General features: G+C 43.2%; 1 protein-coding gene and 1 non-coding gene across 2 annotated transcripts; one reads left to right on the plus strand and one right to left on the minus strand.

Moving 5' to 3' along the window:
- Window positions 1–401: 401 nt before the first annotated feature.
- Window positions 402–27,970, minus strand: LOC130107325 (inter-alpha-trypsin inhibitor heavy chain H3-like). The gene is made up of 19 exons (XM_056273861.1): window positions 27,876–27,970; window positions 27,333–27,437; window positions 27,085–27,247; window positions 26,688–26,798; window positions 26,338–26,466; window positions 25,889–26,005; window positions 25,626–25,794; window positions 20,914–21,039; window positions 17,775–17,956; window positions 17,405–17,590; window positions 15,997–16,136; window positions 15,414–15,605; window positions 2,599–2,622; window positions 2,251–2,276; window positions 2,065–2,178; window positions 1,751–1,952; window positions 1,127–1,308; window positions 771–882; window positions 402–687 (listed from the first exon to the last, which is right to left on the minus strand). Exons 1-19 carry the CDS (start codon window positions 27,968–27,970, stop codon window positions 549–551), a joined length of 2,514 nt encoding a protein of 837 aa, XP_056129836.1. The 3' UTR covers window positions 402–548.
- Window positions 14,785–14,857, plus strand: trnar-acg (transfer RNA arginine (anticodon ACG)). The gene has a single exon. It is a non-coding gene; the product is annotated as a tRNA-Arg (tRNA).
- Window positions 27,971–27,999: the final 29 nt, after the last annotated feature.

Raw genomic sequence — 27,999 nt, forward strand, 5'->3', positions numbered from 1 at the left:
GCTAAAGTCAACTTCTGCAGCCAAGATGGCAGAAAGTAACTCAGAATCCAGTGAGTATGAATTAGACAAACACTGTCCTATAGTGCAGGAAAGTGGTGTGGAAAAAACAACAAAAAACAGCATTTGAAGTAACGGTCTATGATTGCGTTGCATCAAGTCTTATTTGCCCACGTGATATCAGACCGTTTGCGCAAGTCAGCCGGGGGATTCCTCTGAGTGGTTAAATACCTTTTAATGGTGACATTCATGAAATCGTTGATAACAAGGGATTTCTACTTAAGAAATGATTTTGGGAGATGGATATCTTAGTTGTGTTAGCTCTTTATTTCCACTTATTCACATGAATCATTAGTTTATATCATAAACTATCTTCCCAACTATAGTTTTTTCTGTGTGCTTACTTTTCCTTTAAACCCCGCTGCAATTATCTCATATCAGCAGGGGTGTCAGCAAGTAAAACAAAAATGGCAATCTTCAGGATTGGAAATTTAAGTTCTGTGACCAAAGGGCAGTTCAACCGAGACTGCCTGTTTGCCTGATGAGTGTGCTCAGATAGCCTTAAAGAGGCCTGACACAATGTAGTCTGAGGCACTTCCATCTATGAGGCCTGTGCCATTACTGTAAATGAACCAGCAGGGAACCTTTTCTCCATTCTTCACATCCCTCCTGAAGTCTCTCTGCCAGTGTCTGTGGAAGAGAGAGGTGGAGGGTGAGGAATGTGTGTGAGAGTGGTGTCTGACTATATCGGCTAGCGTATCAGCCATAAGTACCTGGTCACACTGAGCTCCCGCCCTTTGACAAACATGGTGGCGTCCAGTGTCTCAGGGCCCTCTCCTGAACGCAGGTTTCCCACCTCAAAGTCAACTCCATGGTAAAACTGACCTGGATTAAGAAAACAAATTAATATCACACATGCACATAACCCCCCCACTCCTCCCCAAAAAACGGGAGTGGTTCAATCGGCCGCCGATGACCATGAAGAGAATTTTCTTGAAAATCCTCTTATTTCTCTCAAAAAAAAAATGTATGAAAGCAATTCAAAGCATTATAGCAGTCATCATACAAGAAAATGTCACTCCCTTCCACAGGATGGTTTAATCCTGCCCCCTGGTGTAGACAGCTGTACCTAGCAGTCCATGAACCGCAGGCGACATCAAGTGGCTGTCCAGCGTGTAAAAACCCAGGTAGTCCTGCTGGTAGTGCTGGTTCTTCCACACCTTCGTGTGAAGAACCAGCATAAATTTGAATTTGAAGGAGCCCTTCAGAGTCACTGTCAGGCTGCAGTTCTTTGTCAATGCAAGGTCCATCCTAGAGGAGAGAAAAAAGGTGTGACATAATAGATTATATGTTTATTATCAGTAGTAGTAGTAGGAGAATAGTTGTAGTGGTAATAAATCGTAGTAGTACTAGAAGTAATAGTAAAAGAAATAGCAGCAGCAGTAGTAGTTTTATTAGTTACTGTTGTTTTCCTTAAATTCAACAAAGAAACAACGTGTAGACATTCAGCCCACAGAGATGAATGGAAAACCCATCCTCTTAAAGACCGCCATGTGCATCTTTGTGGTTGATTCTACCTCTGGTGCATCAAATATGGAGCGATACCTTATATCACATGCTTTATCTAATCTGATTTATCAAAAGTAGTTATAAAGTATTACTTTTTCTTCATTTGCTGCGACGCGTTAGCTTACCCAACTTATTACATACGTATCACGTCTTACTTAGCTAATTAAAAAGCAGAGTGGCTCACTTGGGCCCTTTGTGGGAGGCTATATCAGACCACATCAGTCTCATCGATTCACCATCTTGGGACACAGATATGTCCTGAGTGGTCACCTGTAGTCTCACCCCCAGAGTCTGGTGGACGATGCCGAAACGACCAAAGTAGGTGCTGACTTTACCGTCAGGGACAACTTTCTTTTTTCCTACAGTCTGACCATTGACCAAAATGCCTATGAAGCAATGAGAGGTTTGAGACCACCGATGATGTTCAAATTCCATAATCTAAAATTTCAGTTCTATGGAGAAGTTGAACAGGTGACAGATTTGGCACCACGGGCTGACCTAAGTTTGGGTCTCTGACCAGGTTGAAGATGGTCCCTGGTGTGTCGTCGATGTTAAAGCACAGTGCGTCCTCTCTCTCTGGCAGCTCAATCACGAAATGAGGATCTCCATCCACTGCACAGAAGTTATCAGAGTAATGTGATGAATATCTGACAAAAACTCAATTGACAAGTTCTTAAATTTAACAAAAAAAAGTGTAATGGTGTGCAAGGCTGACCAAAGGTACATGCATCTTCCTTTAGAGGTATATTGGCCTGCATGGCAGGAGGGATTACATCAACCAGTTAGCCTTTGACCATGTTGGGATCCCCTTAACCATTTCCGAACAAATCGTTTTTAATCCGAACCCGTGACGTCCTTATTGGAATAGGGGAACACCTCCAAATCAATAAGGGAACAGACAAAGGGAAGCGAGCATTTACATAACGTTGTCCATCATTGTTATTGGTTCCTCCATCATCAATCAAACATCTTGTGGTACAAGACTTCCGGAAAAAGGAAAAAGGATTTGATTTAGGAGATGCCCCATCTCACGGTCTCACGCATAAATTACGAAATCTCACGCATTCATCGACATCTCACGCATTCCATCCAGAACTCGTTAACTGCATACATAGCAAGGGAAAAGCTCTATAAACATTTTAACGAAATAGCCTATACTTTAGTTTATTACTTTGTTTGATTTGATTTGTTAGTGTCAGAAATACACGAACAAGGTAAAATCTAATTGGTTGAGCATTGCTACATCTAATTGGTTGAGCGTTACTTTAGCCGATCAGACACGTTCCTCGATTTTGCACCTCAACGGCGGGCTTAGGCTACGACTTGTGCCACTTGATGCTTGCGACAGCTAGCAAAAATGTCGAAACTAAAGTTAAGCGGTGCGTACACATATAAAACCAAATTCAACAGTGAATGGATAAATTCATCTCCTGAAGTTAGTGGATGACATGCATATATGGATATGCATGTCATCCATTAACTTGATGGGTTAGTGATTGTTGCGTTGCTAAGGGACCACTTGCAGACACACGTCTGTCAGCATACGCTTCTTTACTTCAACAACACGTCACACTCCTTCTCCCCTCTTACAGTCACTTACATCCTATCTTGTCCTCTAGCTCCCCCTACTGTCCTCCAACTGCATCAACTCAAGACATCACAGTGATCCACTAACTAATATGGATGCATTAATCGAGACAAACTGAACGTCTACGAATTTTTCTGTGACATTTGCAAAAGATCTCTAAGGTGTGCTCACCAAGGACGGACAGATGTTGAACGTCACATCAATGGCGAGGAGCACAGAAAGAAGAAACAAGCCATGGTGGGTATGGCTTCGTTGCAAACCTTCTTTTTAGCAAACGCTTCACCATTGCAAGAGGAGATTACCAAGGCCGAGGTTTTATTTTCTAATTTTCTCGAGGAACACAATTTGCCAATCGCCACAACAAACCACGTCGGGCCTTTAGTCAGAGCTGCCTTTCCAGACAGGGAAATCGCTAAAGGTTATGCCTCCGCTGCGACGAAGACATCTTGTATAATTAATGATGCACTAGCACCACATTTCCTTGCACCTATTGCATCAGTGAAAGAAGGTCCATATTCAATGGGCATGGATGGGAGCAACGACTCTGGTCTCAAGAAAAAGAAAAAATGAACCCAGGTGTCGTTGCCGATCACGTCATGACGTCTGACACACCAGTGACTGTACGGCTCTTTGACTTAAAGCGTCACGCTCGAGTCTCGCACGAGTTTTTGAACATGTGCTCTACATATTTTGGAGATGCTGAGACGCTTTACTCGAAAGTCAACAATGTAATGACAGAACATAGCATCCCCTGGACGTATAATTGCGTTTCTTTTGTAATGGACAAGGCATCGGTCAACATGGGGTACCGAAATTCAGTGAAAACCAGGCTTCTGCGGGACAATCCACACATCTATGTCATAGGATGCCCTTGTCATATCATCCATAACGCAGGGGGTAGTGGGTTTACTAAGTGCATAGCGTTTGATGTTAAAGATTTAGCTTTTGATCTGTTCTGTTACTTTGACAAGCCAACTAAGAGGAAGAAAGAGTTAGTCGCTACTGCGATGTTGTGATGTTGAATACAGAGCCGTTCTCAAACACGTCTCAACTCGCTGGCTGAGATGGCAAACTGCGAAAGGGTCCCGAGGCAGTTTCCTGCCCCGAAAAAAGGCTCTATGCATGGCCCAGTGCAAAACCCACGATTCAAGAGACTAACGATTTCCAAACTCATATGTCTGAAGTGTATCTAGCAGGCTGTATTGCAGTTTTTTCAGTGTGAGGACCCCTGCATTCATGTCATGCATAGTCAGATGGACAATATGCTCAAAAAATTGATGCAGAAATGTATTGATCCTGTAGAATTACAGAAACATCACAATAGAATGCACGTCGACTGTAGTAAGGTCAAGCCAAACAAGCAGATATTCACTGGCTTTACAAATAAGTGCAAGCTGCCAAATCTGATTGAAAATGGTGACGTCGGTGACGCAGATGTCAGTAAGTTCTGCAGTGCCGTGATCTCGTTCTACGTGGCAACTGTGGAACATCTCAAGGCAAACGTTCCGCTAGGTGATGAGCTGTTGTCACACGCTCGATTCATTGGCTTGGATCACGTGGTTTTGAGAGCGCGCAGTTCATCGCACACAAATTCAAGAAATTCACACAAATTCACCAGATGTGGTGCAGAGCAAAGTGGTGGGACTGGGAGACAGCCACTTTATTGGCTGCCATTATAATATGGGTCTGTTTTCAAAAAATGATCGATAATCTTTGAATCATATTTTTGACCAGTTCTTCTTAGCTCATTCTAATAGCCTTTTACTCCCAGTGAGTCCAAATAGCCTGAGTGGTCATTCATCATCTAAGGTTGGTCCAGCTTTCTTCTGACATGGCTCTGGAAAAACCTGTGCACAATATTAGACAGCCAGCACAGATTTCTTTTAAATACACACCTTTGAGGCTTATTTGTACCTTTTTGTGGGTTATTTAAAACTGAAAAGCAGTGCTGATTTCGTTTCAGTTATCTATGTGTCCTTTTGGTACTTGTATTCTTTTTTCTTTAGTGATAATGCTTAATCTTTAATTGCTGACATTTTTACATTTATGCAGTAAATCAGTTTGTTTTGTTTGGTAAGTTTTAATAATGCAAGCATATCACCGTTTTCTTCTTATTCAATAATACTCTTGTATTTTAAATTAAGCAAAAACCTGAAAACTTGAAAAAGGAGAGTATGCAATGCCTTAGGTATACTATGAAGAGAGCATACCATCTGAAAGCCCATGGGAAATAGGATGGAAACCAGAGGAACCTGTGATCAAAAGAGTGACATAAAACAAGCTTTAGAATATAATGAATTGAAAAAAATCATGAACATGATCTCAAACCAGTGAGTCAGATAATGTCATACCAGTGGGGCGAGAGTAACTCATTGATTTGCGTCTCTCTGCTTTCTGCCATTGGCCTGTCAAAAACACAATGGGTGAAATAGAAACACACACATTAAAACACTACTACTACTACTACTAGTACTAGTACTATTTTCAGCTGTTCCCGTTAGGGGTCGCCACAGTGTTTCCATTTCTTCCTGTCCTCTGCGTCTTCCTCTGTTACGCCTGCCACCTGCATGTCCTCCCTCACCACATCCATAAACCTCCTCTTTGGCCTTCCTCTTGTCCTCTTGCCTGGCAGCTCCATATTCAGCATCCTTCTCCCAATATACCCAGCATCTCTCCTCCACACATGTCCAAACCATCTCAGTCTCGCCTCTCTTGCTTTGTCTCCAAACCATCCAACCTGAGCTGTTGCTCTAATATACTCATTGCTAATCCTGTCCTTCTTCGTCACTCCCAGTGAAAATCTTAGCATCTTTAACTCTGCCACCTCCAGCTCTGCCTCCTGTCTTTTCACCTGTGCCACTGTCTCCAAACCATACAACATAGCTGTTCTCACTACCATCTTGTAAACCTTCCCTTTAACTCTTGCTGGTACCCTTCTGTCACAAATCACCCCTGACACTCTTCTCCACCCACTCCACCCTGCCTGAACTCTCTTCTTCACCTCTTTCCTGCACTCCCCGTTACTTTGGACAGTTGACCCCAAGTATTTAAACTCATCCACCTTCATCACCTCTACTCTTTGCATCCTCACCACTCAGCTGTCCTCCCTCTTGTTCACACATATGTATTCCGTCTTGCACATTAAAACAACAATTAAGAAAATTAAAAAACAATAGCAATCGAAATATGGACACATCTCTATTGATAAATGTAAACAATGATATACAGATGGGTAACAAAGGAAAAACCAACAAGGTTGTCTTATGAATGAATGAATGAATGAATGAATGAATGCCTTTATTTGTCATTGCACAGCTGTACAACAAAATTAAGTGCAACTCCCCAGTGGCACAAACAATATTAAAATTTAAAAAAATATATAAAAATAGACAAAATACAAATAGACACACATTTGCAGCACAATCAACATATAGATAATATATGCATATGTGTAAAAACAAGTGTAATATCTATTACACTAGCTAGTCAATGTATTGCACTATTTATTGCACATGACAAAATGTACAGGTGTTATCGCACAGTTTCAGGATATTATTGCAAGCTTAGAGTTGGTTAACAGAGTTCAGTACTTTAATGGCACTTGGGTAGAAACTGTTCAAAAGTCTGGAAGTATGGGTCTTGAAAGACCTATAGCCCCCCCCAGAGGGCTGCAGAGTGAAAAGGTTGTTACCTGGGTGAGATGAGTCCTTGATTATGTTTGTGGTCCAATGCAGACAGCAGGATCTGTATATGTTCTCAAGTGAAGGTAGCTGTGTGCCAATGGTTTTCTGTGCTGACTTGATCACTCTCTGCAGAGCTTTCTCATCAGCCACAGTGCAACTGGCATATACCACACTAAGATGCCATAAGTGAGTATGCTTTCTATGGAGCAGTAATAGAAGGACACCAGTGGCAGCTGGGACAAATAAGCTCTCCTCAGTGTCCTCAGAATGTAAAGCCGCTTCTGTGTCTTCTTCACTAGGGAAGTTGTATTGACAGTCCATGTGAGGTCCTGGGAGATGTGTGTGCAGGGGAATTTGAAGCTGGTCACCCTCTCCACCATGTCTCCTCCAATGTATAAGGGAGCAGGTTCCTCTTCCTGTTTCCTAAAGTTGATGATGATTTCCATTGTTTTGGAGGTGTTGAGTGCCAAGTTGTTACTGGAACACCATAGTGACAGTTTGTGGACCTCATCCCTGTAGGCAGACTCATTGCCATTCAGTATTCGTCTCACCAAAGTAATGTCATCTGCAAATTTTATTATGGCATTTGTACTGTGGGTTGGTGTGCAGTCATGTGTGTAAAGTGAATAGAGAAGAGGACTCAGCACGCAGCCCTGTGGAGCTCCAGTGCTGAGTGTCAGGATCGATGAGTGGTGTGTCCCCAGCCTGACAGTCTGTGGATGATTTGTTAAAAGTATTTTATCCATCTGCATGTGGATTGGCTGACACCCAGCTTGAGCAGCTTGATCACCATTCTGCTGGGGATTATTGTGTTGAATGCAGAGCTAAAGTCTATGAACAACATCCTCACAAATGTTCCCGGGTGCTCCAGATGTGTCAATACAGTATGAAGAGCTGTGTTAATGGCATCCTCTGTTGACCTGTTGGCTCTGTAGGCAAATTGGTGTTGGTCCAGAGTGGGTGGGAGTGCAGATTTAATTTGTTTTAGGACCAGCCTCTCAAAACACTTCATTACAGTGGAAATGAGTGCCACAGGTCTGCAGTCATTAAGGCTGTTGATAGATGTTTTCCTAGGGACAGGCACAATAGTGCCAGACTTAAAGCATTTGGGGACAGTACATAATGACAAGGAGAGGTTAAAGATGTTGCTGAAAACCTCTGCCAGCTGATCCGCACAGTATCTGAGTTCCCTCCCTGGAAGGCCATCTGGGTTGGCGGCCTTCCTGGGATTGACACTGCGGAGTACTCTCCTGATATCATTGTGCTCATATGAAGTCTCAGGCAGTTTTTGGTTGGTGTCAGTGCAGTCTCAGTCTCTGCCTCATACATCTCATTCACCACAAAAAGGGCGAAGAAGTGGTTGAGTTCCTCGGCTAGTGAGTCGCTGCTGCCGACGCTGGTTGGATCTTTGCTGCCTTTGTAGTTTGTGTTGTATTGAATGCTTTGCCATACATGCTGGGGTTCCCCCTTGCTGAAGTGTCCCTCAATTTTCTGCCTGTAAGCTGCTTTTGCCTCCTTGATGGCTCTCTTCAGGTTGGACCTGGCAATGCTGTATAGTTCAGCATTGCCATAGGCAGACCTGTAGGCTGTGTTTGCGGTCCCTCAGCAGCAGCTAAACATCCCTTGTCATCCATGGTTTATTGTTTGGAAAGCATCTGATATATTTTTCAACAGTCACAGTATCAATACAGTTTTGTATGTAAAACAGGACAGTGGATGTATAGTCTTCTATGTCTTGTGCAAATAAATCCCAGTGAGTATGCTCAAAGCAGTCCTGAAGCTGAGTGGAAGCCCCCTCAGGCCAAGTGTTTATGGTTCTCACAGAAGGCCTTTTTTTGCTGATGAGAGGTCTGTATGCTGGAGTGAGAACGTTTAGTAAGGTGATCAGTAAATTAGTAAGGTGTTGGTCCACCACAAGCCTCCAGAGCAGCTTCAATGCTTCTTGTCATAGATTCTGCAAGTCTCTGAACTCTACTGGAGGGATGGACACCATTCTTCCAAAAGATATTACCCTCATTTGGTGTTTTGATGGTGGTGGTGGAGAGCGCCAACACGTCGGTCCAAAATCTCCCATAGGTGTTCAATTGGGTTAAGATCTGGTGACTGTGAAAGCCATAGCATATGATTTACATCATTTTCACCATCATTGAACCATTCAGTGACTCCTGGTGCCCCGTGGTCGTGGGCATTGTCACATTGTCATCCTGGAAGAGACTGCTCCCATCAGGATAGAAATGTTTCATCATAGGATAAAGGTGATCATGCAGAATAACTTTGTATTGATTTGCAGTGACCCTTCCCTCTAAGGGGACAAATGGGCCCAAACCATGCCATGAAAATGTTTCCACGGCATGACAGAGCCCCTGGACCCCCTCACTGTAGGGGTCAACATTTAGGTTTTTCATTTGTCACCTGTCTGCCCAAATGTAGGCAAATTTTGGTTGTGGTTGTTAAGTCCATAACTTTACCAATCACTTTAGTAGATAACCAGCCGGTGCTCTGTCCATATTTTCCATCCTAAAAAATGATTTTTGGCTGCTGCTGAAAATTAAATGTAACCATTGAAAAAACAAAACATTAAACTTAATTTCTTTTTCTACAAACATATCATATGATATTGCAACATTAAGTTACATTGTACTGCTGTGAGAGTAACTCCAGCACTACTACTGCTGCTGCTACTACTACCACCACCACCACTTCTGCTACTACTACTGCTACTACTGCCGCTGCTACTACTACTACTACTACTACTAGTACTGTTACTGCTTCTACTACTACCACAACTACCGCAACTACTACTGCTGCTACCACTGCCACTACTACTACTACTACTACTGCTACTACTACCCCTACTACTTCTGCTACTACTACTAGCTTTATAAGTACTTGTGGAAAGTCCGTTTTTATTTCAGGTCTATTCTGACACTGGCCTGTGGAGCAGGACATTTCAGCAGAATCCTCAGCCTGCACATGTGACTCATCTCCTCCTGCAGAGCTCACAATACTGGTTTTATTGACAGTTTTATTCTGTGTTGGGATCGTCTCTCCTTCAGAACTGACTGAGTCCACCCAAACAGGCTGGGTAGCCGGATTCTAGCAGCCAACCTGCAGCACACCGTACAGTCTTCTCCACATGACTGACTGTTTACATCCCATGCTTTCCCCCCTCCCTGAGCCTCCCCTTCCACCTGTGGTTGTACCCCAAGTTACAGTTACACTCACTAGGTCCCTCTGCTTGCTTCATCTGTCATTGACCCTTTCACCAGGAGTTTTCCCCATACAGACTATTATTAGGCACCATGCCTCTTATCCACACCACATATCTAATAGTGGAAACAACAACAACCGAATATCGGGAGCAAATACCTGCAATTCACATCCTATTTGCTGTAATCCCGTTGGTTTTTACTCTGCTTTGGCACCAAATAATGTTGACCTCTTGAATGTGAGATCTATTGGTAATAAGTCCTTTACATTAATAATTTTATTGTTTCTAATAATCTGGACTTTTTATGATTACTGCGACATGGCTGTCCCCAAGGGACAATGCTCCCCTGATTGAGGCTGGGCCCCTGATTTTGCATATTTTCATATTCCCAGGCCCTCTGGAAGAGGAGATAACCTAGCTGTTTTTTATATGTTACGTCTTAAGTGCCATCCTGTTATTCTTGGTAATTTTATTTCCTTTGAGGTTTTATGTTTTTTAATCCCTGGCCCTAACCCTTTACTCTGCATCTTAATTTATAGGCCCCCTAATTCAGTTAGTTTTATTTCTGAGTTTTCTGATCTATCTATTGTCATGGCAAAAGATGACAGGATGCTTATTCTTGGTGGTTTTAATATTCATGTGTTGTCCTTCCCATTCCCTCACTCCACATTTTTAGATTTTATAGACTCTTTTAACCTCATTCAATCTGTTAAAGGGGCCACACGTTCCAAAGGTCAAATTTTAGACCTTGTAATCTCATCTGGTTTGTCTTTCGATTGTCTTAATCTGGTGGATATGCTTCTAACTGACCATAAAACTGTTGTTTCCAAAGTTCCACTACAGCTCGCTATTCCTAGTCACTATCAAAAAACATGCTCTTGCATTCTTAATGCTGGCTATGCAGTTAAATTCTGTGATGCTTTCAATTCATCATCCTTTAATCCCTCTATATCCCCTCTCAATCCAGATGCACTGTTAAATTCATTCAATGATTAGTGCCTACCCATCCTTGACCAAACTGCAACGTTTAAAACTAGGAAACAAAAATCAAGTAACCTGCCCAGGCTGAACAATCACACTCGTGCCCTTAGAAGACTCTGTAGAAAATCAGAACGACAATGGAATGTCAACAAGTCCGAATTATTTACTTACCCCCCCCTTTTTTTCTCCCCACTTATACCTGGCCAACACCCTCTGCCCATCCGGGGAGGGCTGCAGACTACCCGATATCTCCTCTGATACATGTGGCGTCGCCAGCTGCTTCTTTTCACACGACAGTGAGGAGCTGCACCTGGAGGACGTAGCACGTGGAAGGATCACGCTATTCCCCCCAGTTTTCCCTCCCCCGTGAACATGCTCCCCGGCCTACCAGAGGAGGCACTAGTGCAGTGACCAGGACACGTACCCACATCCGGCTTCCCTCCCGCAGACACAGCCAGTTGTGTCTGTAGAGACTTCCGAACAAGTCGGAAGTAACACGGGGATTCGAACCGAAGATCCCTGTGTTGGTAGGCAACGGAACAGACCGCTACGCTACCCGGACGCCCGCAAGAAGTCCGAATTAGCACATAACACCCATAGAAACAAAATGTTAATTTACCAGAAGGCATAAGGATGCGAGATCAGCATATTTCTCTGAACTAATATCAATAAATAACCACAATCCTAAAATTCTCTTTAGGAAATCGATCCTATTATTAATGGTCCCTCCACTTCTTTTTTTTGAACGTGATGTTGAGCTGTTCGAAAAATTTCTCACTCATTTTGTAAATAAAGTGGAGAATATAAGGTCCCAAATTCAGCCTGGCCCTTGCATTCGTCCCATTACCCATAATAATTCTGCCTCTTTTACCCAGTTTCAACCGATTACATTTACAGTGTTGGAGAGTACAGTCTCCAGTATGAACTCATCCTCCTGCATCTTAGACATCATTCCCACTAAGCTGCTCAAGGAGGTATTTTCAACTGTTAGCCCCATTATTCTGCAAATTCTTAATAATTCTCTGGCCTCTGGTTCCTTTCCAGACAGTTTTAAGCATGCCATTGTTCACCCATTGCTACAGAAACCTAATTTAGATCCCCTGTCCTTAAGTAACTACAGACCAATCGCCAAATTGTTTTTAAAAAAAAATGTCATCTAAGGTTCTGGAGAAAGTAATTTCCTCTCAGCTGATTTCTTTTATGAAAACTAATAGCGTTTTTAATAGTTTCCAGTCTGGTTTTAGGGCACTTCATAGTACCAAGAGCGCTCTAGTTAAGGTCACTAATAACCTACTGCTGACTGCAGACGAAGGTGAGTGCTCGATTTTAGTTCTTCTAGACTTAAGTGCTGCCTTTGACACAGTCAATCATAGCATCCTCTTACATCACTTAGAGACTTGGGCTGGCATTAAGGGCTCGGCTCTTAGTTTATTATGCTCTTATCTCTTCAACAGAACTTTTTCTGTTGTTCTGGGTAACTCTCCTTCCTTGATGGCTCAGCTGAGTTGTGGTGTCCCTCACGGCTCAGTTCTTGGCCCTCTTCTGTTTTTTATATACATGCTGACCCTTGGCCAGGTCATTCAAAATGATGACGTGTTTTACAATTTTATGCCGTGTGTGCAGCATGCAGTCTTTCTTCCTCCCAGGTCTCCATGGTGATGGTGGTCAGCACCTGGACACTGCTTGGCATCCCCCTTATCATTTTCTCTTTATATATCTTATAAATCTATATAATTATGTTATCATGTTTCAATGTTATATCCTTCCCTCACTCAGATATGTGACTGTTTTTTTGTTTTGTTTTTTTGTGTATCTACATTGTGATGCTTACATAAAAATAAATAAATAAAGTTCTGTGTAGAGTTTGCATGTTCTCCCCGTGTCTGCGTAGGTTTCCTGCGGGTGCTCCGGTTTCCTCCCACAGTCTAAAGACATGTAGGTCAGGTGAATCGGCCGTACTAAATTGTCTCTAGGTATGAATGTGTGTGTGTGTGTGTGTGTGTGTGTGTGTGTGTGTGTGTGTGTGTGTGTGTGTGTGTGTGTGTGTGTGTGTGTGTGTGTGTGTGTGTGTGTGTGTGTGTGTGTGTTGGCCCTGTGATGGTCTGGCAGCCTGTCCAGGGTTTCTCCCCACCTGCTGCCCTGTGACTGCTGGGATAGGCTCCAGCATCCCCTGAGAGCAGGATAAGCGGTGTGGATAATGGAAGGAATGGATGTGATGCTGGTCACGTGGCTTGGGTCCTGGGCTGTTCCGGTGGCATCTGGACATTGCTTGGCATCCTCCTCATCATATTCGTCATATATTTTATAATTCCATTACAATTCTGTATCCTCTATCAATGTTGTATTTTGTAAATTAAAGACAACATCCATTGTATGTTGTCCGTCTTGGGAGAGAAATCACTCCTCTGTTGCTCTCCCTGGGGTTTCTTCCTATTTTTTCTCCCTATTAAAGGTTTTTATTTTTTTATTTTTTAAGGAGTTGCTCCTTATCCAATTCAAGGGTCTAAGGAGAGGCTGTTTGTTGTGTTGCTATAAAGCCCCCTGAGGCAAATTTGTAATTTGTGATATTGGGCTACACAAATAAAATTGAATTGATCTGACTTGACTTGACTATGTTGACGACACTCAGTTATACATGCTACTAAAACCCACAGATCCTAGCTCCCTAGCAAATCGCACAACTTGCCTCTCTGATATTAAATCTTCGACGTCCAAAAATAATCTTAAATTTAATGATGATACACCTGAGGGCATTCTGTTTGGTCCGCCGAATTCCATCAGCCCTTTTGGTATTAATCTCAGTGGTCTGTCAGGTAGTCTTAACCAGGCTGCTAGGAATCATGGGGTAACATTCAATGCTAACCTCAGTTTTGAGAATCAAATCAAACATGTTCTTCAGTCATACTTTCTCCAGCTCAAGCTAATCTCCAAAATTAGGTCATTTTTTTTATCAATTGCCGATCTGAAACAAGTTTTACATGCTTTTATCTATTCTCGGCTTGACTATTGAAATGCACTTTACTCGGGTATCAGCAAGGGCTCCCTCCACCATCTGCAGCTGGTACAAAGCACCACTTTATGGCTCATTACAGGGACAAAGAGGCATGACCATATCATTCCTGTGCTTGCTTCCCTACACTGGCTCCCTTTTATTTTTCGAATTGATTTTAAAATTTTATTGCTCATTTTAAGACCTTAAATGGTCTTGCGCCTACATACATTTCTGATTTATTGACCTGGTATACCCCTTCTCGACCATTAAGATCCACAGATGGAGCCCTGCTGGTTATTCCCAGGTCTCAGTTTGTCAGAAAGGGTGAGCGGGCTTTTGCTGTTAGAGCCCCCACACTGTGGCAATCTCGTCCTATCGAACTAAGACAAATCAAGTCTCTAGCTTCTTTTAAATCTTGTCTTAAAACTTTTCTTTTTGTGAAAGCTTTAACAAATGTTTGATATTTGTTTTTATTTATTCATACTGTTTTTATTTTTATTTTAACTTATTTGGTCTTACTCTTATTTTTGCCTTGTTTGGTTTTATTTCTTTGTAAAGCACTTTGTAACATTGTTTTAGAAAATTGCTATATAAATAAAATTATTATTATTATTATAATTACTACTATTATTCCATCCCCCGTGCCCTGCACTGAATGGGAGGGGGGAGCATAGGCCCTTTAGGGGCCCCTGAGGGAAGTAGTTAGGGATGTGGAGGTGGCCTTTATGCTCGACTCTTGCCTTTTGTGAAAAGTTGTGTCATAGGGCCAGTGGCGCAATGGATAACGCGTCTGACTACGGATCAGAAGATTCTAGGTTCAACTCCTGGCTGGCTCGCTGATCTTTTTCTCTCCCTCCCAAGGAAAGGGATTTATTAACACGAACACCTGTCTGCTACAGTGCAACCATGTTCAGTTAAAATCCTCATCCAGTAGCGAAGGACGTAGATCTTTATCTTACTATCTTATTTATTTATACTGTTTTTATTTTTACTCTTACTTATTTGGTCTTACTCTTATTTTTGCCTTGTCTGATTTTATTTCTTTGTAAAGCACGTCGTAAAATTGTTTTAGAAAAGCGCTAGATAAATAAAAGGCATTATTAATATTATTACCACTGCTACTACTACCACCACCACAACCACGACTACTACTGCTACTAATACAACTACTACTACAACCACAACACCTACTACTACTACTACTTCTACTGCTGCTACTACTATCACCACCACCACCACCACCACTACTGCTACTATAACTACCACTGCTACTACTACTACTACTACTACTACTACTACTACTACTGCTACTACTACTACTACTACTACTACTACTACTACTACTACGCCAACTGTAAATGCTGGGGCAAAGCGTTGAACATTGTGGGTAACATAGGATTTTCTCCTCGTTGACCTCTCCTACCCTCAGTCAGCTTGTCAGCAATGAGGGGGCTACCCGGACCCTCCTCAGTTTCAGGTTTGGTGACCACCATGGAGGTGAGAGGGGTGACAAAGTTGTACTGCAGGGACATAGCCAAGGCCTTGGCAGTGGCATTACTCTTCTCTTGCTCAGTTCCAGTCTCACTAGGAGAAAAACAGATGGTTATGGCTGATGTAAATTATGAATTATTTAGCTTAATACATATGCACTTAAGTTCATCTCCACTTGCTCACATCTTGAAAAGTGTAAAAGGGGTGTAGATGAAGAGGACAGTGACGGGGTTTGTGTGTGTGTGTGTGTGTGTGTGTGTGTGTGTGTGTGTGTGTGTGTAGGGTGGGGTAGGGTATGAAGGCAGCAGTGACGTATCAGAACACCATGCCCCAGCTTCTCACAAGACTACCCAGAAAGTTTAGACTACCTACCAACTTATCATATTATCAAGTCTTTTCCATTAGGTGTTGCAAGATTTTTGAAAAGGGGAACTACAACCAGACAGACATAGATAAGATAATAGCTAGAGGCCATTCCACAAACCTCTTCTCCAGTAGCTGTTGGATGGTGAGGTAGGCCCACAGACGTTCTGTGAAATTCCCAAATATATACTCCTGCTCTGGGTAGATCACACCCCAGTCCACAGCACTGGTCTGGCCACGCACCTGGAAGTCCTCCTCAGGCTAGAGGAAAGAAGAGGGGACAATGAAACAGGAAATTAAGGGAGATAAAATGAAAGGAGAGGAAATGAAAAGAGAGGGGAGGAGAGGAAAGAAAAAAGCATGCCAAGGAAATCCTAGATTCCTAAATCCTACATCAAGACACAGAAGAGAGTGTAGAAAGGTGTATGACAGGGGATATACAGAAAATCAAAAAATATTTTCAAACACTGATGACAATTTTGACTGCAAATGGAATTTAAACAAGAGGGACCCGTCAACAAAATTCAATCTTAATTTCTGACAGAATCAAAGTCTGACCTAACCAAATATCCCAAAAAACAAATTTTAACTGTATAACCAACAGCTTTAAATAATTGTTACTAAATTATGTTCAGATGCATTGATTGATGGTAATGGGATGACCTGAGAGCCCAGGGTTCTTAACAATCAAAACGCTAACAACATATTTTTGGGGGGGTGTCCGGGTGGCGTAGCGGTCTATTCCATTGCCTACCAACACGGGGATCGCTGGTTCAAATCCCTGGGTTACTCCAGCTTGGTCAGGCGTCCATACAGACACAATTGGCTGTGTCTGCAGGGGACAATGTGCAGTAGAGGGGGTGGAGCAGCGAGTGGGATGGCTCAGAAGAGTGGGGTAATTGACCAGATTCAAAAATACTTGGGGTCAACTGTTCCAAGTAATGGGGAGTGCGGAAGAGAGGTAAAGAAGAGAATGCAGGCAGGGTGGAGTGGGTGGAGAAGAGTGTCAGCAGTGATTTGTAACAGAAGGGTACCATCAAGAGTTGTTAAAAGGAAGGTTTATAAGTTGGTAGTGAGACCAGCCATGTTGTATGGTTTGTAGGCAGTGGTACTGATGAAAAGACTGGAGGTGGAGCTGGAAGTGGCAGAGTTGAAGATGCTAAGATTTTCACTGGGAGTGATGAAGAAGGACAGGATTAGGAATGATTATATTAGATGGACAGCCCAAGTTTGACGGTTTGGAGACAAAGCAAGAGAGGCAAGATTGAGATGGCTTGGACATGTGTGGAGGAGAGATGCTGGGTGTATTGGGAGAAGGCTGCTGAATATGGAGCTGTCAGGGAAGAGAAAAAGAGGAAGACCACAGAACAAGTTTATGGAGGTGGTGAGGGAGGAGGACATGCAGGTTGCTGGTGTGACAGAGGAAGATGCAGAGGACAGGAAGAGATGGAAACAGATGATCTGCTGTGACGACCCCCTAATGGGAGCCGCTGAAAGTAGCAGTAGTAGTAGTAGATTCCCTTTCTCACCCCATTGCCGAACACTTCCACCAGGAAGTTGTCTATGTCATTTTCAGTCACCCGACCGGCCACCACAATCTCTGAGCCGTTAAACAGCTCACTGAAATGGTTGGTTGTCAAGAAGCCCACTGTGTTATCAGGGTAACGCAGGTCCACCTCTGTGAGCAGAGGGCTGGCCACCTCCTTGTAGAAACCCTGGGTCATTCAGGAATACATAGACACACGCTTACAAAGGAAATAAAAAAAGACATTTAATCCTCTGATTTAATCTAAACTACAAACATATCCCCTTGTGTCTGCTGATAATGGTGTTTGGTGTTATTGCATCAATATCCATTCATTCAATAATCATCGTTTCATTGTGGTTCCATCATCACACCTGGAGTTGTAGCGTTGCATCTGAGGCCTCATAGATCCTTCTGGCTAAGCCCTTGTTCTGTTTGGCCATCACATCCAGGAAAGAGTAATCCACATCCTTTCCAAAGCCCAGACAAAAGAGAGACATCTTCCCGCTGACAGCACGGCGCACATTCTCTTGGATCTTTAGAAGATGGGTCACACCTGTTCAAACCCAGACATGCACACAGACATGCATCCACATGGTAACATGTCCCTAGAGCAGGGGTGCCCACAATTTTTTGACTCGTGAGCTACTTTTAAAATGACCAGGTCAAAATGATCTACTCATTTTAAAAAGAATAATAAAAATACTCAATACATGTTTTACATATATATGAACATTTATATGCAGTGTGTGTATTTATATACATGTTGTGTTACATATACAGTATTGCAATGGATTTGCATTTATATTGAACCTTACACAGGCAATAATCATACCAAGCATTTGCTACTACACTATGTTGAAATTGCATCACTGCATGAACCTTTACAGCTGTGGTAAATAGATTTTTGATCTCTACCTCTCTACTCTGAGGATGACCTGCACTGGAGGGAGTCAGACAGGGTTGCATAGTTCGGACGGTAGCTGCTGGTAGCCAGCCTCAAGCAGGCCTCCAAATGATCATCTGTCATGGTGGAACGGTATTTGGACTTGATAATCTTCATGTGTGAAAAGGCTGACTCACACAAATAAGTAGAGCCGAATAATGCCGTCAAGGAGGTTGCGCATTTCCTCATGTTTGGGTACTTGTCCTCTGTAAGTAAGTTCCAAAACTCTCCATGCGCCCTGGACTTAAGCTGAATGTCAGCCTGTACTGTCAGCATCCCATCCTCCACTGCAGACGAGTTCAGGTGAAACAGTGTTGCCATTTTTGAGGCGAGGGAATCCACCTCTGTATCTTCCCCAAATGGGTAGCACATAAATGTAGCGATTGACTCAAGCAAAGCAAAGTCTTGATACCGTTTGTCAAAGTTTGACCGGACATTTTCAATCTGCTCTGTGTAGCGTGCACTGTCAAGTTGTGCACACGCCCTCCCTTGCTTCTCCAGCTCTGCTGCGAGGTTTCGCAAGTTTCCCAAATCACGGCGCTGCAACTTTGAGGACAGAAGTTGCATTTTCCGTTTGAAAGCGTTAACTGAGCTGATCATGTTTACCACGCTGTTGTCTTTTCCTTGCAGCTCTAAATTAAGCTCGTTCAACATGTTGGTTAAATCAGTTAAAAACGCCAAGTCTAGCAGCCACTGATTGTCATTAAGTTGCTTGTGTTCCGCATGTTTAGTGATAAGGAGAAACTCCTTAATCTCCGGACAGAGCTCTCGAAATCTCTGCAAGAATCTCCCTCTACTAAGCCTTCTCACGTCAGTGTGTAGCAAGAGGTCAGAGTAGTTACAGTCGGCCTCTTCCAAATGTGTACAAAACAACCGTCTTTGAAGAGACCTCACTCGAATAGAACAGGCGGGTTTGGTTGCCACATCCATGATCTCTTTCATGTTTAGCATTTTTGCGCATAATGCTTGTTGGTGTATTATGCAATGGTAATTAAGGAAGTCAGGGAAAGCATCGTCCTCCCTGCGCTTGGCAATAAATCCATTGGAGCGGCCCACCACAGCAGGCGCACCGTCCATGGTGATTGACACCAGTTTACACACTGGGAGCTAGATTTTATCCACAAAGTTTTTGAAGATCTGAAAAATGTCCTCTCCCCGCGTGTGTTCCTTCATGGGTAGTATTGTTAACAGCTCCTCTTTTGCAGAATGAAAATGCACAATTGGGCCGTATCACTTATGTCCATAGACTCGTCCAATTGTAGCGAGAAACACTCGCAGTCCACGATGTCCCTCCAAAGCTGCTGTGTCAAATCATCGCCCATCACTTCACAGCGCCTTGTGATGGAATCTCTTGATAACTGGAGAGCTTTGATTGAAGATATTATTTCTGATTTGTTTTTAAAGTAACAAAACAACGAATCTGCTGCCTCAAGGAAGGCCTCTTTCATCATCTCTCCATCTTGGAAGGCTTTCTTATGCTTAATGATGGAGTGACTCACCTGTAAAGATGCTTCGGTGGCTGCCTTTGTCTTTGAATTCGGCTGCGTGAAAAGTGACTGCTGGGCGATTAACTGCGATTTTAGTTCCCTCACCTTTCTCTTTCTCAGCTCGCTTTTCAGAGGGAAGTCATTGTCATAGTTTTTATGAACAGTTCGAAAGTGCCTCTCCACATTTCCTTTCTTTGGGATAGCAATGCTAGACTGACAGATGAGACAAACGCATTTGGAATAAGACATGGTGAAAAAAAAGTCCTCCTCCCATTCCACATGGAAATGGTACGTTTTTTGTTTCTTGCTAGGTCCGGCTCCCCCACTCATTTTTGTTTTGTTTCACTTTTTAGTAGAGTTTTTTTTTAGAGAGTTGAACTAGCTAGCTCGATGCAGTTCTGCGCTAGCTCACGTTGTGGGCATGTGAACTTCAAGGTACGTTCGAGAAGGGCTCTGGTTGTTATGGTAACCTAATGTAACAAAGTTTTAGATTCCGCTCTAGAATCTTTGGTTTTAGGCAACAGCAGACTGGCCGTCCTTTACGTAAATCAAAAGGCAAATGCCAAATGGAGGACAGATGATAGGCTAATTAATGTCTTGAAAAAAAAACGTTTTTTTGGAATGTCATGGAGATCTACCAGCACTGCCTTCGCGATCTACTGGTCGATCGCGATCGACGTAGTGGGCACCCATGCCCTAGAGTAACACAAACGTCTGATGATTAACGAGAAGCTTTTTCGCTGCCATCAGATTCTTTGTGCATATCCATCATTCATTTTCCAAGCGAGTATCAGTATTCTGTAACACTCTGAACCTATTGTAACTGCAAAGTTTAAAAGAATGAAAACCTCAAATTGTGTATCAAAGCAACAACCTGTTGTACACTAATGACAGTGTGCAACAGATCAATAAATGGACGGATGGCAAAGTTTTGCACAATGTACAGTACAGTGGAAAGGTCTGGCAGCCTCTCGGAGAGAAAAAAAATCTTGCATACTGGGATTTTTATGGGTCAAGCAACGCTTGTGTTTATTTTAGTCTGTGATTCTTTCATAAAGGGCAGTTAAATTTTAAACTCACCTTCATTTGGCATCCCATCGGTCAATAAGATAATCATATCCACGCTTCTCGTAGGGAGCTTGTTGTCTTTCCTGTCTGTCACCAGCATTTTCACTGCTCTCAACACTGCAGCATTAAGATTAGTGGCTGAAACATAAATTTGCTACTATAAGTACAAATAATACATAGCAGTACTTAGAGGAAAGAATATATCAAAATTAAACATGCTCGGATAGACACTGCTCACCTGGAAAGAATAGGTTCGATTTCTGAAGTTTGTCAGATTTTATTTAAAAGTTATTTTGCAATGAGAAAGTAAATTTTCAGATTTTATGTGTTGTTTAACCACTGCCTCAAGTTTTTGTGCTCAAGTCTTGCATCTTAAGTCTTATCATTTTGATGTCTGTTTTAATGGCCAACAGGTGATATGACTTTTATCAAATGTTTTATTCATCTCATGCTAGTGCAAGAAAGTTAGTGTCAGACTGACATCTGCTGCTTTCAGCCACAATAATGCTCATCACTCATGCCCTTTTTGTCCTTTTTTCTTTTCTAATAAAGGTTCAATCCATCCATCCATTATCCAAACCAATGATTCCAATTCAGCCATCCATCCTTCCATCCATTATCCAAGCCACTTATCTTACTACGGGTCACGGGATGCTGGAGCCTATCCCAGCAGTCATTGGGCAGCAGGTGGGAAGACATCCTGGACAGGCCACCAGTCCATCACAGGGCCGACACATTCACACCTAGGGACAATTTAGTATGGCCGATTCACCTGACCTACATGTCTTTGGAATGTGGAAGGAAACCGGAGCAAACCCACACAGACACAGGGGAGAACATGCAAACTCCACACAGAGGACGACCTTTGATGACCCCTGAGGTTGGACAACCCCAGGGTTCGAACCCAGGACCTTCTTGCTGTGAGGTGACCACGCTACCATGCCACTACCACTGCGCCACCATGCCACCTAATTCAGTCAGGAATGTCTTATTGTGGAATATTAATGTTTGGATTGTAATTTTTTGAACTTCAGAATGAACCATTTGATTCATTCTGTGATTACCACCATTTTTGCTTGGTGGAGCCGAAGATCAAGGTGGCAACCCTCCAGTTACCAGACGACCCACTCTTCCTCTGAGCCATTGCTGCCCCAAGAAAGACTAGAGAGACACCTTTCCTCTACGGGAAAAGGCATCACGGGTTGCATGCATTTTATTTTTCTGTCTCCAAACAAAATGTGTGGATATTGTGCGACCAATCTGGTCCCTGTTTCAACTCACTGATGGGTGACCCATAGTTTGCAAACCGCTGATTTAGACTGTAGCTAAGCTGAAATGCTAATAAGGAAGCCCTTGCCTTTCATTGCCATCGCAACAGGGAGTAGGCCTGTGCTTGGGAGCGTCAATTTAATGTTGTGGATTTTATTATCATGAGATGTAATACAAATACAGCGTGGGAAACAGGGCAAAGAAAAGAGGGAACAAGTAGGAGGAAGAAAAAAATCAACAGCAACCCTCATCAACACACCTGTGAAGGAAACAGTGGAAAAGAAGATACAAGTCTCAAAAGGAAAAGGCAACTTGACTTTAAATCTACTACAGATGGAGGAAAAGAGGCAAAACATTGGGAAAAGGGGGGGCTAAACAAACTCTTAGGAGACAGGTGAAGATGAAACCCTCTGCAGCATATGCACAGAAAGATATTCAATGCCGGGGGGGAAGATTGGCTGAAATGAAATGTACTACATATGAGAAGTGGTCACACAAGATGGGTACATCAGAAGACCCATACACAGTGTCTGCCACAATTGTGAGTCAAATTGAAACTCTACAGCCCTGGTATTTAATAATAATAATAATAATAATAAACTTTATTTGTATAGCACCAGGACAGAGTAAGGAAGACGAGGAGACTTGGTGGTGGAATAAGGAAGTACAGCAAATTATACAGAGGAAGAGGTTGGCAAAGAAGAAGTGGGATAGTCAGAGAGATGAAGAAAGTAGACAAGAATACAAGGAGACGCAGCGTAAAGCAAAGAGAGAGGTGGCAAAGGTAAAGGAAAAGGCGTATGGTGAGTTGTATGACAGGTTAGACACTAAGGAAGGAGAAAAGGACTTGTACCGATTGGCTAGACAGAGGGACCGAGCTGGGAAGGATGTGCAGCAAGTTAGGGCGATCAAGGATAAAGATGGAAATGTGCTGACAAGTGAGGAGAGTGTGCTGAGAAGGTGGAAGGAGTACTTTGAGGAGCTGATGTATGAAGAAAACAAGCGAGAAAGAAGGTTGGATGATGTAGGGATAGTGAATCAGGAAGTGCAGTGGATTAGCAAGGAGGAAGTGAGGGCAGCTATGAAGAGGATGAAGTGTGGGAAGGCAGTTGGTCCTGATGACATACCTGTGGAGGCATGGAGATGTTTAGGAGAGATGGAGGGGAGTTTTTAACTAGATTGTTTAACACAATCTTGGAAAGTGAGAGGATGCCTGAGGAGTGGAGAAGAAGCATACTGGTACCGATTTTCAAGAACAAGGGTGATGTGCAGAACTGCAGCAACTACAGAGGTATAAAGTTGATCAGCCACAGCATGAAGATATGGGAAAGAGTAATACAAGCTAGGTTAAGAGGAGAGGTGATGATCAGCGAGGAGCAGTGTGGTTTCATGCCATGAAAGAGCACCACAGATGCAATGTTTGCTTTGAGAATGTTGATTGAGAAGTATAGAGAAGGCCAGAAGGAGTTACATTGTGTCTTTGTAGATTTAGAGAAAGCATACGACAGGGTGCCGAGAGAGGAGGTGTGGTATTGTATGAGGAAGTCGGGAGTTGCAGAGAAGTATGTAGGAGTGGTGCAGGATATGTATGAGGGAAGTGTGACAATGGTGAAGTGTGCGGTTGGAATGACAGATGGGTTCAAGGTGGAGGTGGGATTACATCAAGGATCTACTCTGAGCCCTTTCTTGTTTGCAATGGTGATGGACAGGTTGACGGAAAAGATCAGGCAGGAGTCTCTGTGGACTATGATGTTCGCGGATAACATTGTGATCTGTAGTGAGAGTAGGGTGCAGGTTGAGGAGAGCCTGGAGAAGTGGAGGTATGCACTGGCGAGAAGAGGAACGAAAGTCAGTAGGAGCAAGACGGAATACCTATGCATGAATGTGTGAAGTGAGAGGGAGGACAATGGAATGGTGGGGATGCAAGGAGTGGAGGTGATGAAGGCATATGAGTTTAAATACTTGGGGTCAACTGTCCAAAGTAACAGGGAGTGCAGAAGAGAGGTGAAGAAGAGAGTGCAGGCAGGGTGGAGTGGGTGGAGAAGAGTGTCAGGAGTGATTTGCGACAGAAGGGTACCAGCAAGGGAAGGTTTACAAGATGGTTGTGAGACCAGCTATGTTATATTGTTTGGAGACAGTGGCACTGACAAAAAGACAGGAGGCAGAGCTGGAGGTGGCAGAGTTGAAGATGCTAAGATTTTCACTGGGAGTGACAAAGAAGGACAGGATTAGGAACAATTATGTTAGAGGGACCGCTCAAGTTTGATGGTTTGGAGACAAGCAAGAGAGGCAAGATTGAGATGGCTTGGACATGTGTGGAGGAGAGATGCTGGGTATATTGAGGGAAGGATGCTGAATATGGAGCTGCCAGGGAAGAGGAAAAGAGGAAGGCCGAAGAGGTTTATGGATGTGGTGAGGGAAGACATGCAGGTGGCTGGTGTGACAGAGGAAGAAGCAAAAGACAGGAAGAAATAGAAACGGATGATCCGCTGTGGCAACCCCTAACAGGAGCAGCCAAAAGCAGTAGTAGTAGTAGATTTGTATAGCACCTTTCATACATAAAATGCAGCTCAAAGTGCTTTACATTAAAAACAGGGGAAACAATAAAACTCAACAACAATACGGATAAAATCTTTTGCACTGATCTTCATGAAGACTCCTTTAACAAGTACATCAGAGGAGGATGACTGCCATAAATGCAAAGACGAGGCCGCAGGATTCTCGGTTATATGGGTATGCCCATTCCTGGTATAAATAGTTGTTCTTGGGCGTCCGGGTAGCGTGGCAGTCTATTCTGTTGCCTACCAACACAGGGATCTTTGGTTCAAATCCACGTGTTACCTCTGGCTTGGTCGGGCATCTCTACAGACACAAATGGCTGTGTCTGTGGGAGGGAAGCCGGATGTGGGTATGTGTCCTGATCGCTGCACTAGCGCCTCCTCTGGTTGGTCAGGGTGCCTGTTCAGGGGAGAGGGGGAACTGGGGGGAATAGCGTGATCCTCCCATGCGCTACGTCCCCCTGGTGAAACTCCTCACTGTCAGGTGAAAAGAAGCAACTGGCGACTCCACATGTATTGGAGGAGGCATGTGTGTGGTAGTCTGCAGCTCTCCCCGGATCGGCAGAGGGGTTGGAGCCGTGATCGGGACAGCTCAGAAAGTGGGGTGATTGGCCGGATACAATTTGGGAGAAAAGGGGGGAAAATAAAAAAAACAAAGTTTTTCTTTTCTCATTTTCCAGCCAAATTCCTCACCAATAAGGAAGGATATTAGCAAGAACATTGCCCTTGTTTTCAAAATAATTATCACTGTGTGAAAATGAACCAACTGAAAAATGTATCAGTGTATCAAAATCACAAATTGTTTGAACCTAGAAAACAGACTATTAGGTGTGAAAGCAACCAGCTCACAAAGTAGCCATGGATACAAATTTGGATGACACCTCAAGAGATATTTACCTCCATTCGCATGTATCCTTTTGACATACTTCATGGCTTTGGCAACATTGCCTTTACTCGCCTTGGTAAGCGAATCCTTCCAGGTCATAGTGTAACCACTGAACTGAATGAGAGCAAAGTAGTCTGCCTCATGGAGGTCTTGGAGGATGGCAAGCATTGCCTCTTGGGTCTACAAATGGTCACAAGGTTGCAGATTAAAACGTATTGACAGTATATGGACCAATGTGATGCACAGCACAAGCATTATCTATGGACTCTCTCACCTGGCTAATCTTTGTTCCAGCCATAGAGCCGCTTTTGTCAATTATGAACACCACATTCTTTGGGACAGGGGGTAAGTCAGGAGGAGCAAAGAAGTGTACAAAGTACCCATTCACAATCTAATGGAAGAAATTCAGAATATTTGATTACATCAGTGATCATGTCTCTATGGCACAGGGATGAAGCTAAACTCCAGTCAGCTAGATTAAGCACTGGTTAAATTGACAAATTTGCTAATGGGCAGTGGAAAAAAGAATAACTCCTACCTTTCCACATTTATGCCATGCTAAATATTAACAAGGATTGCCTTTGACAGAGCGGCAAAAGTGACAATGACCAAGTCCATTAATTACCAGGTGTATTAGTCAGTGGAATCAGGGAAGGAAGGGTTGATGAGAAATGGTTCTTTTTAAGAAATGCTTGGGTCTTTTATTTTACTATGACAGCTGACCTGAATGTCACCTAGGCTCTTTGCTCGATTCACATCATACTTGATGATGAAATCTCCATCAATAAGCGTGGTATCACATCCAAGACATTTCCTCTGCTGGTCCAGCATTGGTGAGAAGGAGATCTGTGCCTGTGAAAAAAAAAGTATTACATATAGTTATTGATCCGTGTATTGCAAAACAGAGACACAATGATTTTGCTTTGTTGGTGTGTGCGTGTGTGTGTGTGGGGGGGGAGAGGGACACATTCTTTGATACTTAAATTAGAAAGACCATGTGAGTAAAAATATATGAAGTATGAAAGTATATTAAGGTAGGAATCATTCATCTGAGGAGGCTTTTAATCTTGTACCTTTGTGTGAGTTACAGTTTTCTTCACCAGGGGGAGTAGCTCATTGGATAGGAAAGTTCCATGGGCATCTACAAATACAATGCCTTGGGGCTCATAGATATTAGCCTCTATCTGTACACACACACACACACACACACACACACACACACACACACACACACACACACACACACACACACACACACACACACACACACACACACAGAATTATTTAGATGTAGAAATGTGTAATTTGAGTGATGCACTGTTCTGTCCATTTTGACACAAGTCCTTCACACTTTAAACAAAACTTTGTAGAGGCCAGCAGTTCTTATAGTTCCTCATGTTTAGCATTGTTATTGTAGTATCGCCATCATAGTTTAATTCGAGAAGACACCAAAAGATTTTTTCCCCCAACCTGGAAGTTCTGAACCAGCTGTTTGGGTGTAACCCGGGTCAGAATCGTATACTGGCCAAGTTTTCTCTGAAGGAGCTCTTCATAGGTCAGAATAAATGTCACACTGCTATTGGCTGCAATGTTCACCGACACTGAAAACTTCTCCATTTTTCTTCCAGAGGCTCTGAAATTATATGCAAAATTGATTTTTATATAGCAGTACTCCATGGCAAAGTCTGTCAGTTGAAACTCTTTTCAGCCATACTTACTTGACCAATCCAGCTGTCTTTCCTGATAAGACAGCCTTCTCATACTGTTTCTTGGCTTGCTGTTTCTCCTTCACCTCCCCAACATAGATCTCCTTATCAATCTCCCTATGAGGCAAAAGAACATTTGATAAAAAAGAGAGGGAAGACTTATTTCTTGCCAAAGGTAGTTTCTTTTTTTGTTTTTTAAATATTTGTGACCCCCCCCCCATTTTCCTCCCCAATTGCACATGGCCAACTATCCTACTCCTCTGAGCCATCCCGGTCGCTGCTCCACCCCCTCTGCTGATCCGGGGAGGGCTGCAGACTACCACATGCCTCCTCTGATACATGTGGAGTCACCAGCCACCTCCTTTCACCTGACAGTGAGGAGTTTCGCCAGGGGGACATAGCACGTGGGAAGATCTCGCCATTCCCCCCAGTTCCTGCTCCCCATGTACAGGCGCCCCGACCGAATAGTGCAGCAACCTGGACACATACCCACATCTGGCTTCCCACCCGCAGACATGGCCAAGCCAGAGAAAAGGGTACTGTTTCTTGACTGACATGCTGAAGTTGGTGATGAAGGCCGTCTTGGGCAGCTCCACTTCGAAGAAGATTTCCTGAGAGGAGTTTGCCTTGTTCAGAGCACTGGAGGTCATGACAGTGTGAGCAAAACGAGAGGCCACCG

Source organism: Lampris incognitus, chromosome 2 (assembly GCF_029633865.1).
Source record: "Lampris incognitus isolate fLamInc1 chromosome 2, fLamInc1.hap2, whole genome shotgun sequence".
NCBI lineage: Eukaryota > Metazoa > Chordata > Actinopteri > Lampriformes > Lampridae > Lampris > Lampris incognitus.

What these genes read in the sequence shown, in the direction of transcription:
- LOC130107325 (XM_056273861.1), bottom strand. Translation starts at nt 27,970, where the DNA reads ATGACCTCCAGTGCTCTGAACAAGGCAAACTCCTCTCAGGAAATCTTC. An exon ending in ATGCAACGCTACAACTCCAG is followed by an intron (nt 17,591 to 17,774) that starts GTGTGATGATGG and finishes TGAATGACCCAG; the next exon opens with GGTTTCTACAAGGAGGTGGC. An exon ending in GGTCAGAGACCCAAACTTAG is followed by an intron (nt 1,953 to 2,064) that starts GTCAGCCCGTGG and finishes ATTGCTTCATAG; the next exon opens with GCATTTTGGTCAATGGTCAG.